General features: G+C 45.0%; 2 protein-coding genes across 2 annotated transcripts in view; one reads left to right on the top strand and one right to left on the bottom strand.

Annotated features, from left to right (window-relative positions):
• Positions 1–5014, bottom strand: part of TRPC4 (transient receptor potential cation channel subfamily C member 4) — an 88741-nt gene extending 83727 nt beyond the window's left edge. Inside the window, exon 1 of the mRNA XM_048502579.1 lies at positions 4637–5014. Within this exon, the coding sequence (XP_048358536.1) occupies positions 4637–5014 (378 nt within the window). The remainder of the gene's footprint in view (positions 1–4636) is intronic.
• Positions 1–17690, top strand: part of EXOSC8 (exosome component 8) — a 675700-nt gene that overhangs the window by 564573 nt on the left and 93437 nt on the right. The window lies entirely within an intron of this gene.

A 17690-nucleotide genomic window follows, 5' to 3' on the forward strand; every position in this document is an offset into this window, starting at 1 on the left:
CGCCAGGGGGGGCAGCGTCTGGCAGTGGCAACAGAAACAAGGCCTTAGAGCTGCTGCGCTCCTTGCCCAGGGTCAGCCTTATGAACCTGCGACCTAATGATGGCACCAGGCAACGGGTGAGATGCCCGTCCTGCTGTTGGGCAGATCCGTGCCTGTTTCTGCCTCGTTCCACACAACATACCGTATTAGAAGAAGAGAAGAAGAGTTTGGATTTATATCCCCCCTTTCTCTCCTGCAGGAGACTCAAAGGGGCTTACAAGCTCCTTGCCCTTCCCCCCTCACAACAAACACCCTGTGAGGTAGGTGGGGCTGAGAGAGCTCCGAGAAGCTGTGACTAGCCCAAGGTCACCCAGCTGGCGTGTGTGGGAGTGTATTGAATTCCCCAGATAAGCCTCCACAGCTCAGGCGGCAGAGCTGGGAATCAAACCCGGTTCCTCCAGATTAGATACACGAGCTCTTAACCTTCTACGCCACTGCTGCTCCGTGTGTTTTGAACCAGTTGTTATTCGCTTGCCTTCCCTCCTTTCATTTCATAAATTGAAAGTCAATTATGAGTTCATGAGGATGCTGGGACCTCTCTCTTGTTTTTAGTGACTAACAATATGTGCCTGTATATAAACATTACTGGTCCTTTTATTTAGCTATAGCAGCGATAGCGAACCTTTTCAAGGCCGAGTGTCCAAATTGCAACCCCAAACCCACTTATTTATCGCAAAGTGCCAACATGGCAATTTAACCTGAATAATGAGGTTTTAGTTTAGAAAAAACGGTTGGCTCCGAGGTGTGCGTTATTCGGGAGTAAGCTTGGTGATAGTCGGTGGCTTTGCTTTGAAGCAACCGTGTAACTCTTCCAACGGGTGAATCACGACCCTAGGAGGGTTTACTCAGAAGCAAGCCCCATTGCCAGCAATCAAGCTTACTCCCAAGATCACGCTTTAGTTCTTGGCATGAAAATCAGTGGGGTTTAACAGCGCTTAACAGGGTTACCTACACTGCTTCCCCAAAACTAGGTCTTAGGTTTAATGCTAATAATTGAGCCCGGCGGCCCAGGCCAGTCTATATGTGTGTTGGGTGTGTGGGGGCGACTCTGTTTCCGTGTGCCCACAGAGAGGGCTCTGAGTGCCACCTCTGGCACCCGTGCCATAGGTTCGCCACCACTCAGCTATAGTAACACACAAAAAATCTTGAAGCGTTTTAAAGAGCAATCTGTCAAAGTGCAAGTTGATCTAACTTTCTTTGACAGCCAATCTCAGAAGGTGTGTGTAGACGGACAGATAGCTGTGCTCTCTGATTTGGAGTACAGTGTATACATTAATCAGGGGAGATCTGCCTTATGATTTTTTCCCCTCAATATAATTATTCTCATCTCTGATCACTGTGCTCAATATTCAAATGCCTAAGGGGTTCAGGGGCATCTTTACCTCTGTCAAAGAAAGTCAGAAGGAATCTGTCAGAATGATCCCATTAACTGCTTTTATCATACTGTTAAGGCATTAGTAATGCTATGGTTGGCAATGAAGACAGCACTTTGTACGAGAACGACAGCAGTGATGGTGATGACTGCAAAATCAGTGATGATGACAATGTCTATGCCAGTGGTGGCGAACCTTCGCCACTCCAGATGTTATGACTACAATTCCCATCAGCCCCTGCCAGCATGGCCATGCTGGGTCTATGCTGATAACCTCACACCATGCTAAGCAAGAGGGGAAGGTACTCACAAAAGTGAAAATGAAGAAAACTTGTACCCACAGGCTAACAATGAAGACTTCAAAAAATTAGTTCTCCCACCGGAGTAACAATTTACTTTTAAGTAACCAAAATAAATTTATAATGTTACAAACAGTAACCAAATGTTTTGGAAAATTGTTTTCATTCTCCCATTGGAGTGATATATATAAACATAAGCTATAACGGCACGGCAAAGTAATCTCAATGTAAATATAAGTAGCCAGATTCTAGATAATTAACCAACGGGCCTCGTTAAACTTCACGGCTGTTAAAGGCAGGTCAGGGTTTTTCAAATACAATAATGGTTACAATCAGTGAGGACAACGCTCTGCAATTGGTTTGTTCGAAATAACCTCACACCAGCTACATCTCCCCATCTCATTCCACCCCACCATCAAATCAATTTGCCCCTCAAGCTTTCAACGTTTCTGAAAATGTTACATCTCTGCCTGGGGAACGGGGATAGACATTCAGTCTTAATCACAGCTCAAACCCTTTCGAGATGTTTCAATGTGGTGGGGTGCATAATTTGTTTGGGGGCATTACTGCTTTACCCGAGTTAATGGAAGAGTCGGGAGCCATGCAGTAAAAGAAAGAATCTTCACGAAAAATGACATGTTGCAAATAATAGAAAATGTGGCATCTTCTCCTTGAGTTCTCCCCGAATTCTCCCTGAATTCTAAAATTAGGCATTACAAAAGGAGATGCTGAGGTACGTTCTCTCCCTCGTCTCCATCAAAAAAAGGAAGATTTTTTAGAAAACTGTGCAGGAAGATCATTTGCCCCCCACCCCCGCCCCGTGTTCCCACTGCACAGCAATGCCAGAGCGTAAAGAGATGAGATGAAGAAAGCTTTCACAACAAGCCCAGGGCTCTTGTTGTGCAGCAATGAATTATATGTTTTGCTCATCCTTCACTACAGAATCTGCAAAGAGAACAATATCATGTAATTAAATGATATTGTATGCGTTGCATGAGGCCTCCAGATACTTCAGCACACTCTTTGTTTAAATACATTAATGCATGCTAGAAAACTGAAATGAATTAACACCTGCTGGAAAACAGAAGCCGGCAAGGACAGAAGAGAAACTTATGCCTCTTTCTAATCCATGAAACCAAGATTTTCTTGTGCAGGACTCGGGGGTTTCCCTAGAGACCCAGGTGGCCAAAACATTTTACTGTCTTAGCCAGGCAAAGCAGTTGGCTCTGTATCTCTCCCGTTCTGATCTGGCCACGGCGATCCATGCAACAGTCACCTCCAGGTTAGATGACTATAACTCGCTTTGTGCTGGCCTGCCCTTGAATCTAATCCGGAAGCTGAAACTTGTCCAACGTGCAGCCGCGAGACTCCTGGCAGGAGCCTCGAGTAGGGACAATATAACACCTGTCCTTTTCCACCTTCACTGGCTGCCTGTCAAGTACTGGGTTATTTTCAAGGTATTGGTTTGAACCTTTATGGCCTTGAGTGGTCTTGGGCCCACATACCTTAGGGACCAATTCTCCCCATACTGCTCCTCAGAGGGAAACCTCCTGGTAATCCCTGCCCCCAAAACCATCCGGCATGAAGGCCAGGGCCTTTTTGGTCCTGGCCCCTACCTGGGGGAGCATGCTCCCGATTGAGATCAGGGCCCTGCGGAACCTAAGTAGTTTCCGCAGGGCCTGTCAAATGGAGCTATTCTGCCAGGCTCCCCCCGATGACCAGCTGGGTTAGCATCTTTTTAACATATTTTTTTTGCCTCCTGGGGGTTGGGGTGCAGTGAGTGGGATATACGCGATAGGAAGCCACCATCTGATATTCAATTTTAATAATGTTGTTTTAAAATATTTTTTATGATTTTATTGTTTTAATTGTTGTTGCCACCCCGAGCCCCTTTGGGGAAGGGAAGGGTATAAATCTAAGAATAAATAAATAAAATAAATTAACCACCTCTACTCCTCTCTGGATTTGAACATTCTACATGATCTCTTTAAGTTGGCTGCACCTTCATGGCACTTACGGCCACTGCCAATTTTTGCAAGTCTGAGAAAGCCCAAAAAGTCTGTGAGAACCCTTCTGGGTGGTCATGTCAGTCATGATATGATGGTGGTCTGTTAACCCTTCTGTTGCCATACGTTTTCTTCTTGGAGATTACAATGCTCATACAACACGTATGGTAGCTCTATACCTGACAACCATTTTAAAGTGCTAATTTATTCCCATTTTATTACTTTTAACTGTATTTTTTTAATATATATATATATATATATATTATACCAGTACACTAAACTAAATTGGTTCATTATTATTTGGCACAGAATCAAATTTTTAAATATCAAATATGACACATAAAACAAACGTAGAACTTCTTATAAAAGATAGGTATCTTCTCCAATCTGTCTAATATTCGGCATGGTAGGATACCTATTACTGTATTATTTTGCTTTTAACTTGCTAAACAGATCTATTTTTATTGCAATTTTATATTAGATTGTATTTTTACATTGATGTGTAGGGGTATTTACTGTCATTTGCTCTGGCTATTTCTTTTAAAAAAAATCCCTCGAAGTCAACCGTCAAGTTATTTGGACTATTTCCTTGCTACTGAACTATACTTGAGACTGCAGAATGTTTCTGTGTAAATCCTGATCTATCTATGCCTATTAAAGGTTAATAAAGATAAAGATAAAGAAAGATGGTGGTCTGCTGTCTGCAGTTTGCATGTTTCAGATGCGCATGCGCAGCAAATCATATCAGTTGCACAAAACAGGGCAACACCTTGAGAGAAGAACCCTGCTTGACGATACCCAACCTTCAAACTACTTGGCAGGCTAAGCCGCCCAGACTTGTGAAAGCCCAGGTTTTCCATAATCCTGCTTATTTCACAAAATTCAGTGCTGGGCTGTTTGCATCTCGCAAGACCACGTACCTGTTTCTCCCCGCTGGGCCTCTTATGACTGAGGAGCAGTTCGACAGCCCCCACCACCTCCTTCCGAATGGCGTGAAGCAGAGCATCCCCCAGGTACACATTGAAGCTCAAGAGGAGCTCTATCAACTCCAGGTTCTCATTCTCGATGGCAATTAGGAGGGCGGTCCTTCCCAGGGGGTCAATGCAATTGATATTGATTTTGAAGTAGATTTCGGCTTCCTCTAGGGCTTGCTTCACGCTGGCGTAATCGCCTTTCTCCACAGCATTCAAATAGGCTTTCTCGGCAGGTGAGAGCTCAGACTCGGCTCGGACAATGCGGAGAGGGATGCGATCTCTGGAAGGAGCATTGATGCTTCTCTTGTAATAGAACTGGGCCATAGTTCAAACCGCCCGAAGAATGCACGTCTGCAATGAAAAAGGGGGGGGGGGATCCTTCAGTTGTACATTCCTGGATGCAACAAAATAAGTTCCTGGTTATAGTAGCATCTCAATTCCACCCCCCACCCGCAAAAGGAGAGTTTCCCCTTTACAGCAAGAAGACAATGCCCCCTCAATACATTGAAAGTTCATGTCATAAGAACAAGCCAGCTGGATCAGACCAGAGTCCATCTAGTCCAGCTCTCTGCTGCTTGCAGTGGCCCACCAGGTGCCTTTGGAAGCTCACCTGCAGGATGTGAAAGCAATGGCCTTCTGCGGCTGTTGCTCCCGATCACCTGGTCTGTTAAGGCATTTGCAATCTCAGATCAAAGAGGATCAAGATTGGTAGCCATAAATCGACTTCTTCTCCATAAATCTGCCAAGCCCCTTTTAAAGCTATCCAGGTTAGTGGCCATCACCACCTCCTGTGGCAGCATATTTCAAACACCAATCCCACATTGCGTGAAGAAGTGTTTCCTTTTATTAGTCCTAATTCTTCCTCCCAGTATTTTCAATGGATGCCCCCCTGGTTCTAGTATTGTGAGAAAGAGAGAAAAATGTCTCTCTGTCAACATTTTCTACCCCATGCATAATTTTATAGACTTCAATCATATCCCCCCTCAGCTGTCTCCTCTCCAAACTAAAGAGTCCCAAACGCTGCAGCCTCTCCTCATAGGGAAGGTGCTCCAGTCCCTCAATCATCCTCGTTGCCCTTCTCTGCACTTTTTCTATCTCTCCGATATCCTTTTTGAGATGCGGCGGCCAGAACTGGACACAGTACTCCAAGTGCGGTCGCACCACGGTTTTATATAAGGGCATGACAATCTTTGCAGTTTTATTCTCAATTCCTTTCCTAATGATCCCCAGCATAGAGTTTGCCTTTTTCACAGCTGCCATGCATTGAGTTGACATTCCCATGTCAGACACCTTAAATCAGATGTACCAAGTGTTCACAAGGCAGGTGGCGAGTTTACTCAAGAATGGTGACTCATACCATGTAAACAGCTAGTTCGAGGGTTTTTTAAAAAGCTGAATACCAAATGAGTTGGTTGATTTCTGGTCTTTTGAGGTATGGAACCTATGACCCGTGGGTCCTTTATGCATGCCCTGCTTTCCTTGAGACAGTTTGCTCTGAGGTGGGGTCTCCCCACATTTTTCTGTTTACATACAGTGACACTCCACTGATTGCTCCAAGCTGAGGTGTTATTTTGCCACCCTCTTCTTCTGGGTCGCTCCCAGGTTGAACGCAAGCCTTTTAAATTGTCAGGGGAGGGGGGAGTTTTAATGTCCTCTAATTCCTGCAATAGAATATTAGTGTGATTTTTTAAAAGGTCCTTTGTTCCCCAAGAAATGCCTGCCCTTGGGTGGGCAGGGGAAGGCAGCGAGGCTTAGAAAGCAGGGTGCACAGATGCTGGTCTGTTTTGCTTTCTGTGTGGGGTGCCTGTGCACACTGTCCCCACTTTTGGAAACCGCAGGGATTACTGGATTATCGTATTTGCTATGCAGTCAGTTAGGGAGGGGGGAAATCTGTATGCAGCAGGAAATCCGCCCCCAAAGGAATGTACACTCACTGTGGAGCAGCCCACAAGTGCGTAATAGGCTATGGTTGGGGCTTTCCCCACTTACCATTTGCTGCGCGCTACTCCGGGAAAGTAGAGCGGGGTCCAGCGGCGCTCTCCACTTGCAAGGGCGGCAACCACGCAGCCGCCCCGATGCTGCCGCTCTCCCGCCCCTTCAGCGCGCGTCATTTTTGGCGCTGAAGAAGCGGCACCTTCTGACTGGGAAACACAACCCCGCGGCAGAAATCACTCGAGCCGGGAGCGCGCTGGGAGTAGTGCGCCGCAAATGGTAAGTGGGGAAAGCCCCGTTGTGTCACTTCCTGGCAGTGCTACCCTAAGCCCAGGAACTTGGTGCATTTCTGAGGTATTCACAACACCAGAGTATCTGATCTGTACACCACCCTCCCTCAGCAAGGTACAGACATTTTCCAAAAAAAAGCATTGTTAAAGGCTTTCACGGCCAGAATCAACTGTGCATTGTGGGTTTTCTGGGCTACATGGCTGTGGTCTGGTAGTTTTTACTCCATTTTGCCTACATCTAGGGCTGGCATCTTCAAAAACGTGAAGATGTCACTCATAGATGCAGCGAAGATTCCAGTCATAGATGTGGGCAAAACATTAGGAACAAAAACTACCACACCACTACCACGTAGGCTAGAAAACCCACCACAACCATTTTCAGAAAGATCTGGCTCAGAAGAAGCAGATGACTTAGGCCCCTTCCGCACACGCAAAATAATGCGTTTTCAAACCACTTTCACAACTGTTTGCAAGTGGATTTTGCCATTCCGCACAGCTTCAAAGAGCGTTGAAAGCAGTTTGAAAGTGCATTATTTTGCATGTGCGGAACGAGCCTTTGTGAATCCATAGGGGCAGGCTGAGGTGCACCAATTGAGCAGCAGCAAGTCAGTAACGGCCCTGTACCAGTCATACATGATGATATCTATGCAACTTGTCCCTCTCCGTGCCCACCCCACTCTCACCCACGAACGGAATACAACAAAAGAAGGAATCACAGCACCCTTTGTGTTAATGACCGTCATTGGACACCCCCTCCCGAACTTCAACAAACTTGGGGGGGGGTGTTCTGTCAACAGAATCAGCAGCAGCTATGCAGTAAATTTGGAGCCTCTACCTAGAACAACATCTCCGCCAGAGCCCCCGCCCCCATAAATACTCTGGCGCCCACAGAAGCAGAACGGCAAGCCCCATGTAAATCTATGGTGGTGGAACACCCTTCCTCCAGCTGTCCGGGCCCTGCGGGACCTGGGTGAGTTCCGCAGGGCCTGTAAGACTGTGTTGTTCCACCGGGCCTTTGGAGTGTCCAGCTGCTGACATGGTGCCCCCTTACTGCCCTGCCCCTAGGGCAGTTAGTTACATCAGGGTCCCCTCATATTGAGGGGTCCTGCCATCCCCCCCCCCCATGGGGGTAGGTTTTAAATTGGGGTCGGACGCCTTTTATTATGTATTATGGTTTTTTGCTGTTTTATGAGTTTTAAGCTATTTTATGGGATGGAGCCTATGTGTTTATATTTGTACGACCGCTCCTGTTGATGTTGTAGTGAATGTTGTTCACCGCCCGGAGCCCTTCGGGGATTGGGCGGTATACAAATTAAATAAATAAATAAATAAATAAATAAATAAAATGACCTACCCCCCCCACACACACACACAAGGATTCCTGCTGAGCCTAACAGATTCACCCATTTGAATTGACTGGGCTTCATTGTAGTCTAGGGGGAATTTCTGGGGGTGTCTGTAGAGGGGGCATTTTAAGGCAAGTGCTCCAAACTTACAGCTGGGCTTTGGGAGACTCTCTTGATAAGATCTTCCAGGTTTGGTGAAGTTTGGTTCAGGGCACCCAATGCTACTGGTCCACAAAGGGATCGCCCCCATCGCCTATTGTTTCCAACCCCCCCAATTCCCCCCAGGCTTAAATAGAGCTGATTTGGGGGGGGGGGGTTGGAGGGGAATACCTGAATATTTTTGAATTTCCTAAACCAGCTATTCTGTGTTTTTTGGCTTTAGCAATGATTCCAAAGTAAAAAAACAACAACCCAAACCCGAATTTTACTGAATTTCTTTGGACGTGATCAAGTCTAGTCCCCTCATGAAAATGGGAAGCCTTTAGAAAAGCTACAAACTGGAGAGGAAACATGGCCTTTCCAACCATACCACTTGTCAGGAGGAACCACTTACATGCAAGGGCTCAGTCACAGGAGGAGGGAAAGGACACTCTGGGGAAATGGCTTTTTGCAAGGGATGGATGACCCCAACAGTAGAATACAGAAGAACTTCTTGTTCATCTCCTTAATTGCTTCATGAGGTAAAGCACTCCTTGGGAAATGCAAGTGAGGCGTTGGAATCTCCAAAAGGGTGTCGAGGAAAAGTCTACCTTGTGGCCAGCTGTGAAGCTGAATGAACAGGGAGGAACAGAGGATTCATTTCACATGTGGCAGGACATTCCTCTAGCCCAGGGGTAGGGAACCTGCGGCTCTCCAGATGTTCAGGAACTACAATTCCCATCAGCCTCTGTCAGCATGGCCAATTGGCCATGCTGGTAGGGGCTGATGGGAATTGTAGTTCCTGAACATCTGGAGAGTCGCAGGTTCCCTACCCCTGCTCTAGCCACATGCCAGTGGGAAACATGGGGAAAAGACAAATCTTGGGGTTTTTGGAAGTCCTCAGTGGCTCTGGCGTTGAACCCAGTCATATGCCCCAGGGCAGGGACGACTATATAGAAAAGCTCACTACCCAGACTTTAGCATGTCTAAAGTCCACGGTTCAAGTCCAGGCTTGCTACTAGCGAGTCATGGTAGAAGGCATAGCAGAAATTTTGTACTTTCAGACCCAGTCACTGGGAAGGAGAAGAGTTTACATTTATAGCCCACCTGTCTTCCCTGTAAGGAGTTTCAAAGTGGCTTACAAACTCCTTTCCCTTCCTCTTCCCCCAGTGTCAGATCTCGACTCAGAAAATAATAGAAACTGTGGATTGGTTCTAAAGTCTTTATTTCACAGTGAAGGCTAAACATCAGCAAAGAGGAATCTGAAGATTCCCTCTCAAACCCACTGCCTATTTAGAGTTGGTAAATACCCTAAATTCGTAAATTCATTAAAATAAAAAATCCCTAAATTCGTAAATTCGTTAAAATTCGGATTTGGATTTTTGGGGGGCATAAAATTATCTGTATGCTCGAATTAGACATATAACATTTTCGGATGTGTCCAAATTTTCAGGGAAATCCAAAAATTTCAGGTCCGTTTTTGTGGTTTGGGGGTGTTTTTTTCAAGTTTCGGGCTGCAGGGGGCCCATTTTTAAAGCAAGCAACACCACAATTTCAGAGTATCATCCGGGGACTGTCCTGCTGATGCCCTCCGAGTTTGGTGATGTTTCGTTCGGGGGGGCTAAGTTATAGACCCCCAGAAGCAAAGTTGACCAAGCCTGGATGCTATTACCAGGAGGGCCTCCTGGAGCCACCTTGAAAGTCTGGTGCCTCTATCTTCAAAAATGTGCAACCTGCATACCCACTCAGAAATTCCCGATTAGCTACAATGGAGCCAAACCACTTGGGCAAATTTCTTGGAGTACCTGTCAGGGGTGCATTTTTAAAGCTAGTGACACCAAAATTTCAGGGTATCACCTGGTAACTGTTCTGATGATACCACCCAGGTTTGGTGAAGTTAGGTTCAGGGGGGCCAAAGTTCTGAACCCCCCATCTCCTGTTTGCTCCCATTGGAAACAATGGGGGATGGGGAAACCCCCTTTGGGGGTCCATAACTTTGGGCCTCCTGAACCAAACTTCATCACACTTGGCTGGTATCATTAGGACAGTCTCTGAATGATACCCTGAAATTTTGATGCCACTAGCTTTAAAAATGCACTCCCTGCAGGCCGAAACATGAAAAAACACCAAAAAATACCCCCCAAAAGCCCAAATACCTTGCATTCAGATTCATTCATATTTGGGCAGGACACATTCGGACAATATGCCCGAAATCACCCAGATTCAGTCCGAATCTGGTATTTGTTACATCCGAATCTCCAACTGTATATGCTTATATTCTCTACTGCCCCCTCCCCCAGAGCCAAACGGCCTCTACATTCCCCACTTCAAAGCACTACAAGCCTGGGAACAGTTCACCCCCCCCTCCAGATAAGATCTGTGGCCAGGCTGTCCTGGGAAGGGGGCGAGAGCACTGGACATCTGCAAAGTAAGAAGCAGTAATAAACCATTCTCCCCTTGCCATGCCGGCCACCCACCCGCTGACAGGCACAGTCCTGACACGCAGCTGCCTTGAGTTTCCTTATAGGAGGGAAAGAAGGGGGAGTTTAAATTCAAACTCTTCTTCTTCCAGCTGACAACTTCATAGATGATGCTGACTGAACAGACCTTCTCCTTCCTAGGCAAAGAATATGCTGAGGAAGGGGAGAAGACGCTGCAGCAAAAAAAGCAGATCAGTTAAAATCACCTCCTACTCCTTCCTCCATGGATGAAAGCCATAAGGCAAAAAAGGAGAACTTCCCGCAGAGGCTCCAGTTCTGCTGCAAAACTTGTACTACAGACTCAGAACTCCAAAATCTAAAAATAAAGATTCTGCTACAAATTCATTTTGGTCCTAAAATCCACAGATCTTTCATTCGAATTTTTAAAACAACCTGCTTTTAGAAGCCCTCACTTGTAGCAGTTGAGTTTGATGCAAACCTCTTTACCCCCCAAAAATTTCAGCCCTTTCAAATCTATTGCTCTGAGAAAGTTGGAAACTGAATATTCCATTCAATTCCAGAACCCTTATTAGGCATAAAACCGGTGTGTGTCAAGAATTCCAAGTGCAATAAGGTCATTATTGCACAACTTGTAGTACACAGAGTAAAAATATAGCAACAGCTTCCGAGATTTCAGCATTAGAATTATTTAGAAGCTTAGCCATTTTTAACTTATCAGAAAGGAGCATAAATCCTGTTGGTAATACAGTCCTCAAATCAGTTCTAATGTTGTTGTATTTTGAATAGTAAAGCAAAATATGAGAAAGTGAATCAGTTATATCAGTACAGAATCGACAGCAACGCTCATTTTGTGGAATATTAGAAAAGCAACCTTGAAGTTGTTCCAGGTATATAGCAGGGCTAGATTTCTGAGGGATAATCCCAAAGAATATTGGAGAGCAAGAGCTTTGTGCTTTGCTCAGGAGAAATTGATATTCTTGATCAAATAATCTAGTCTTTAGATGATGGTAAATCTCTGGAGCAGTGAGCATTTGTAGGGCCTCCCATGAGAAGCCCAAGGAAAAGATCTTTTTTTCAGTATGTAGCCACCATTTCGAAAGCTGAAGCTCTCTCATTTCTAACAGGGATAAACTGTTAGGGTCTGTGCAGAAACAAAGACGCAGCCAAAACTTAAAAGTGACAACCCATGCCCTTGTTTCTAATACTGAATATGTCTGAGGCTTAAAACTGAAAGATGGGGATGCCATGATATAGAACCGGAGTCTGCACTGGAAGATTTAATTGTAAAACCAACACAAAATAAGGTCGAGATCTGGCTGGCCACATTTAAATGAAGTGTCAGATGGAAAGCAAACAGATCTAGCGCTCCAACATCTAATTTAAGGATGAATGTCCTGGTTGGATCAGGGGTGGTCATGCAAGCATATTAAATTTTAAAAGCAGAGAATTTAATACATTGGTGATTTTTCAGAAGAGGCTTCATTTCAACACCGCACAAAACCAACTCGTTTTTGAAAAGAAGTCTAACTTTTGTGAGCAAGTAGATATTTGCTGGCAATGGGATTTCACATATTTAGCTAACCAGATTAATGAAAATAATCCTTTTAAGCAGCTGGTCAGACATTTCAGTGCCAAAAATTTAATGACAATTTTTGACATTTTCCTTCCAATACTCAACACATTTTTTTCAGCTGTACAGATGGTTAAATAACTTTGCATAATACATAATTCTTTAAATAACTTATTCCAGGCAGGAATTTGATGTCTCTTTAACAGTGGCGTATTTGCCTAGGGACATGGGGTACCCCTTATCCCCGGGCGCATTGACTGAGGTCACATGGGGGCGCCAAAACATCCTCCTGCACCAGGGGTCTGCAACCTGCGGCTCTCCAGATGTTCATGGACCACTACGATTTGTAGTCCATGAACATCTGGAGAGCCGCAGGTTGCAAGACCCCTGTCCTACACGGAGAGTGAGTAAGCCCTAGCAAGCAGGCACTGAAGCAGCGGACTGCTCCCAGTGCCTGTTGTAGCCCTGCCCACTCTGTATGGTGGCCTGGAGTGTCCAGGGGGCGGTGGAGAAATCCCACTGGGCTCCCAGGAGCAGGACTGGGGAGCTCCGCCTCCCCTCCCTCTGACCCAGCATGCCTTATTCGCCTTAAATTAAGTGTGGCATTACTCAGAAGCCTTCTCCCCGGCAGCCGGGCACCAGCAGGCACAGGAAAAGGCAAGCTGAGCAGGGAGCCCAGCAGCAGCAGAACTGAAGATGATGCTGACGTTTGTTTGGAAAATCTTCTGATGGGGGGTGACTTGTGAGAGGTTTACATGCTTAAACGTTAATTCCCCCTTGCACTGGTTTGGAGCTGTTTCTCAGGCTAAGAACCTACCTTACAGGGTTGGTGTGAGGACACAATTAGGAAAGTGGTGGGGAGAGAGCCATGTATGTTTTGCTGGGGTGGGGGTGATTTGTGAGAGATGATGCTGACATTTGTTTGGTAAATCTTCTAATGGGGGTGATTTGTGAGAGATTTACATGCTTAAAAGTTAATTCCCCTTGCACTGGTTTGGAGCTGTTTCTCAGGCTAAGAACCTACCTTACAGGGTTGGTGTGAGGACACAATTAGGAAAGTGGTGGGGGTGTTTTGTGAGCTGGTGCAATGTATGTTTTGCTGGGGGCAGGGGGGTGTTTTGTGAGCTGGTGCAAAAATCATTGTTTGGTCGTGGTGATGGAGGGTGGCCGGGGGGGAGCGCCAAGCTCAGGTTTTGTCCACAGGCTCCAGTTTGCCTAGATACGCCTCTGCTCTTTAAATATGTTAAAAGACCACATTTTCCCAAGAGATTGCTCCCTTTCTAAAAAGACAAACTCTTCCATTCGGATGCACAGGTTTTTCACTGTTACTCTAATTGGCGGGCCTGTTAGAAAATAATCTAATTAGTTACATTCCCACTAATTAGTGGCATATACTCTACAACCAGAACAGTTTATCCTTTTGACTCTAGCCCCCAATGAAGAAGAAGAAGAAGAAGAAGAAGAAGAAGAAGAAGAGGAGGAGGAGGAGGAGGAGGAGGAGGAGGAGTTTGGATTTATATCTCCCCTTTCTCTCCTGCAGGAGACTCAAAGGGGCTTACAATCTCCTTGCCCTTCCCCCCTCACAACAAACACCCTGTGAGGTAGGTGGGGCTGAGAGAGCCCCGAGAAGCTGTGACTAGCCCAAGGTCACCCAGCTGGCGTGTGTGGGAGTGCACAGGCTAATCTGAATTCCCCAGATCAGTCTCCACAGCTCAGGCGGCAGAGCTGGGAATCAAACTCGGTTCCTCCAGATTAGATACACGAGCTCTTAACCTCCTAAGCCAATGCCCCTTATTGTGCCAGCACAGGATGACCTACACAGATCAGCACCATCTTTGTTTGTCCAAGCAAGAACACAAAATGTGTAGGGTCAAAACACGTGCATGCCGAACTAGATAGACACCACCCCAAAAATCTCCAAGTATTTTGCAACCCGGAATTGGCAACCCTAGTTTAGCTTCTGGTTTCAAGGGATGGCCCCAAAGACCATCAGAAGCTGCATTCATGGGATATCATCATCATCATCATCATCATCATCATCATCATCATCATCATCATCATCATCATCATCATCATCATCATCATCATCAATAGCATCATCCCAGAGAAATATGCAACACTTCAGTTTTGGAAAGATCTGTGGGAAAACGAGAGGGATTTCAACAGCAAGGAGCAGTGGATAAAAGATTTTGAGAAAGATGTTGGCCAAAAACAGATGCAAGAGCTGGAAATAACAACTGATATGATAAAACATCAAAGCAAGAAAGTGAAAAGCTGGATGGCACCAGGACATGATCAATTGCATGGCTTCTGGCTCAAAACCTAACCAGTTTGCACTCGACAATGGCCCAGCAGTTCAATGAAGCCATGAAAAATGCAATGAAAAATGGAAGTCTGGAAGACTGACTTAATGGTTGGAAATGAAAATTTTGGACGGGTCAACATCAAGAGAGGAATTTTCCAAGGTGACTCATTGTCACCCTTACTATTTGTCATTGCAGTGATCCCACTGTCATTGATTCTGAAGAAGACAAATATGGGGGATCAAATTTTGCACCTTTAGTACATGGATGATCTAAAACTGTCTGGAAAAACTGAAAATGAAATACAATCATTGAGCAACACAGTCCGAATTTTCAGTGCAGATATATCAATGGAATTTGGACTGGAAAAATGGGCCTCAATAATGGTGAAGGAAAACTAAAAAACAGAGAAGGAATTCAAATGCCCAAAGGCCAAATGATCAAAAATAACATGAACAAATTACAAATCCCAGGGCATTCTGGAACTAGATAACATCAAACATGGTCAAGTTAAAATTGCAGTCAGCAAAGAATATACACAAAGAGTTAAAAAATATTGAAGACAAAATTAAATGGTGGAAACACTATCAAAGCCATAAACACCTGGGATATACCTGTGATTCATTACACTGCTGATATCATTGATTGGACTCAAGCTGATTTAGACATTTTGGATAGAAAAAACAGAAAATTGATGTCAATCCACTATGCTTTACATCCTTGTAGTGACACTGATCAAATATATCTGCCCCGCAAAATTGATGGCAGAGGATTACTGCAAGGAAAACAAACTGTAGAAGAAGAAAAGGAAGCTTTGGCAGATTACATCAATTATATCAGCCCTGAAAGAAGTTAAAAATCTGAATTTATTGAAGATATCAGCTACAAAAATAAAATACCGAAGTAGAACTTTAAAAGAAAGAACAGAAAACTGGCAGAGCCCTTCGGGGACGGGGCGGGATAGAAATTTGAAACATAAATAAATAAATAAATAAATAATAAAGCACTACATGGTCAATATGTAGATAAAATCAGTGGAAAAGTGGAAAACATGGCAATGGTTAACATCTGGAACACTAAAAAAGGAACAGAAGGATTAATTCTCACTGCCCAAGAACAAGCGATTAGAACAAATGCAATAAAAACAAAAATCGATAAAACATCTAACAATGCAAAATGCAGATTGTGCACGGAAGTGGATGAAACTGTGGATCACACACTCAACTCATGCAAGAAGATCGCGCAGACTGATTACAGATTGCAGCATAATTCAGTTGCCAAAATGATTCATTGGAATTTACGTAAAAATTATGGTTTTCCCACACCCAAGATGTCAGGAGATCTGGGAAGGGGACTCAAGTCATTACTATCAGGCGCCAGCCTGTCTTCCCCCTCCTCGTGGACTGGGGGCTGATAGCCAGGCTGGGCTGGCATTTGCCTAGGTGTGAAGTAGTTCCTGCCCTTTGTGTTCTCATCGTTGTGTTGTAATGTGTGATGTAATGTTCCTATTCTCCCCTTTTGTTATCTTGCTGCAGCCGTGGCGCCTTCAGCCCAGCAGGGGGTCGTGGGCATCAGGAATTAAAGATCCAGCCCGAGCTATGTTCCGCAGAAATCGTCTATGTCTCATTATGCTTTGGCTATCTAATAAAGTCTACAGTTTGAAAACTACAGTTGTTTTATTTTGGGACTGAAGTCTTACACAAGAACTGGTGGGAACAGAACACCAAAAAAGTGATAAAAAAATCAGCAAGCCAAAATATTATGGGACTTTAGCATTCAAATAGATAAAGTACTGGCGCACAACACACCAGACATTACCATCGTCAAGAACAAATCTTTGGTTGGAAATTAAAAATTAAAAAAAAAAGAACAAATACCAGGAGCATCTGGCAGGATATTCTGGAATAATAATAATGTCCACCAATAAAGGTTGTGGACCCAGACATTTTCTGCTATGCAGAGCAGAGTCTTACCAAAAAGGTTGCTACACTATGACAGATTCCGTATGGGCCAAAAACAGCGGTTCGGCCTCCAAGGAGGCGGATGGTCCCGAGTCCAGCGAGGAGTTGGTGGGAAACAACAGTGACCTGGCCTGAAGCGCATCCGATGCCAGGTCCCTTCGAAGGGCGCGGAACTGCTGATGAGTGGAACCAGCGGCCCATTCCTTCTCCCAATGGCTGTGTCAAACCAAAATTGTGGGACTAGTGTGCAGACGCAGACACTCGTTGACTCGGGATGCACCCGCTGCCTAATGCAGCCAGCCCTTGTAACCCAGTTGGGGCTACAGCGGGTCCCCCTGCGCTGCCCCATCCTGTTCGAGTAGATGGATGGGGGCACATTGGGGGGCGCACCGGGGCACAAGGCGGTAGGTAGAAAGAAATGACAATCTGAAGAATGGGAGGGCAACAGATGGAATTTCTGTACCCCTTTGTCCCATCTCATCCACCACTGAGATAACCGCTGCCATTAGGGCATGATCAGGCCAAGCCTCCCCTCCTGGGAGACCCAGGCCTCCCTCCTCTCCCAGTCTTGACATTTGATGGAGCTTATTCATTAACAATTAACCTTATAAATTAATAAATACACTCTAAAATAATAATATCCAAATGACTGAAATGTTCGGCTGACGTGATGCATCTTTAAATGCCATCAAATATGAATTAGGGCATTAATTATCCAAAATGAGTTTTGAAACGAAGCAAAATAATGCAAAACCTGCAAAACAAAGTCTGAATGTACCTGTGGGTTTGTTTTAGGGGGGAAAAAAGAATTAGAAAAGTTTCCTCTCATCTCCTTTCAGCTCACAAAAGCTACATTTGCATTGACTACTTCCCTAACTCACCAAGATGAATGTGCCAAAATGAACCCTCATTAGCCACTTCTCTTGTTCTTTTCAAAAAAGGAGACATTCACTGCTAACACCCATTGAGAACGATTCACAGACCATTCTGGACCACAACACCAAGATCTGCAGGTTAGG

The sequence above is a fragment of the Sphaerodactylus townsendi genome, linkage group LG07 (genome assembly GCF_021028975.2).
Source record: "Sphaerodactylus townsendi isolate TG3544 linkage group LG07, MPM_Stown_v2.3, whole genome shotgun sequence".
NCBI lineage: Eukaryota > Metazoa > Chordata > Lepidosauria > Squamata > Sphaerodactylidae > Sphaerodactylus > Sphaerodactylus townsendi.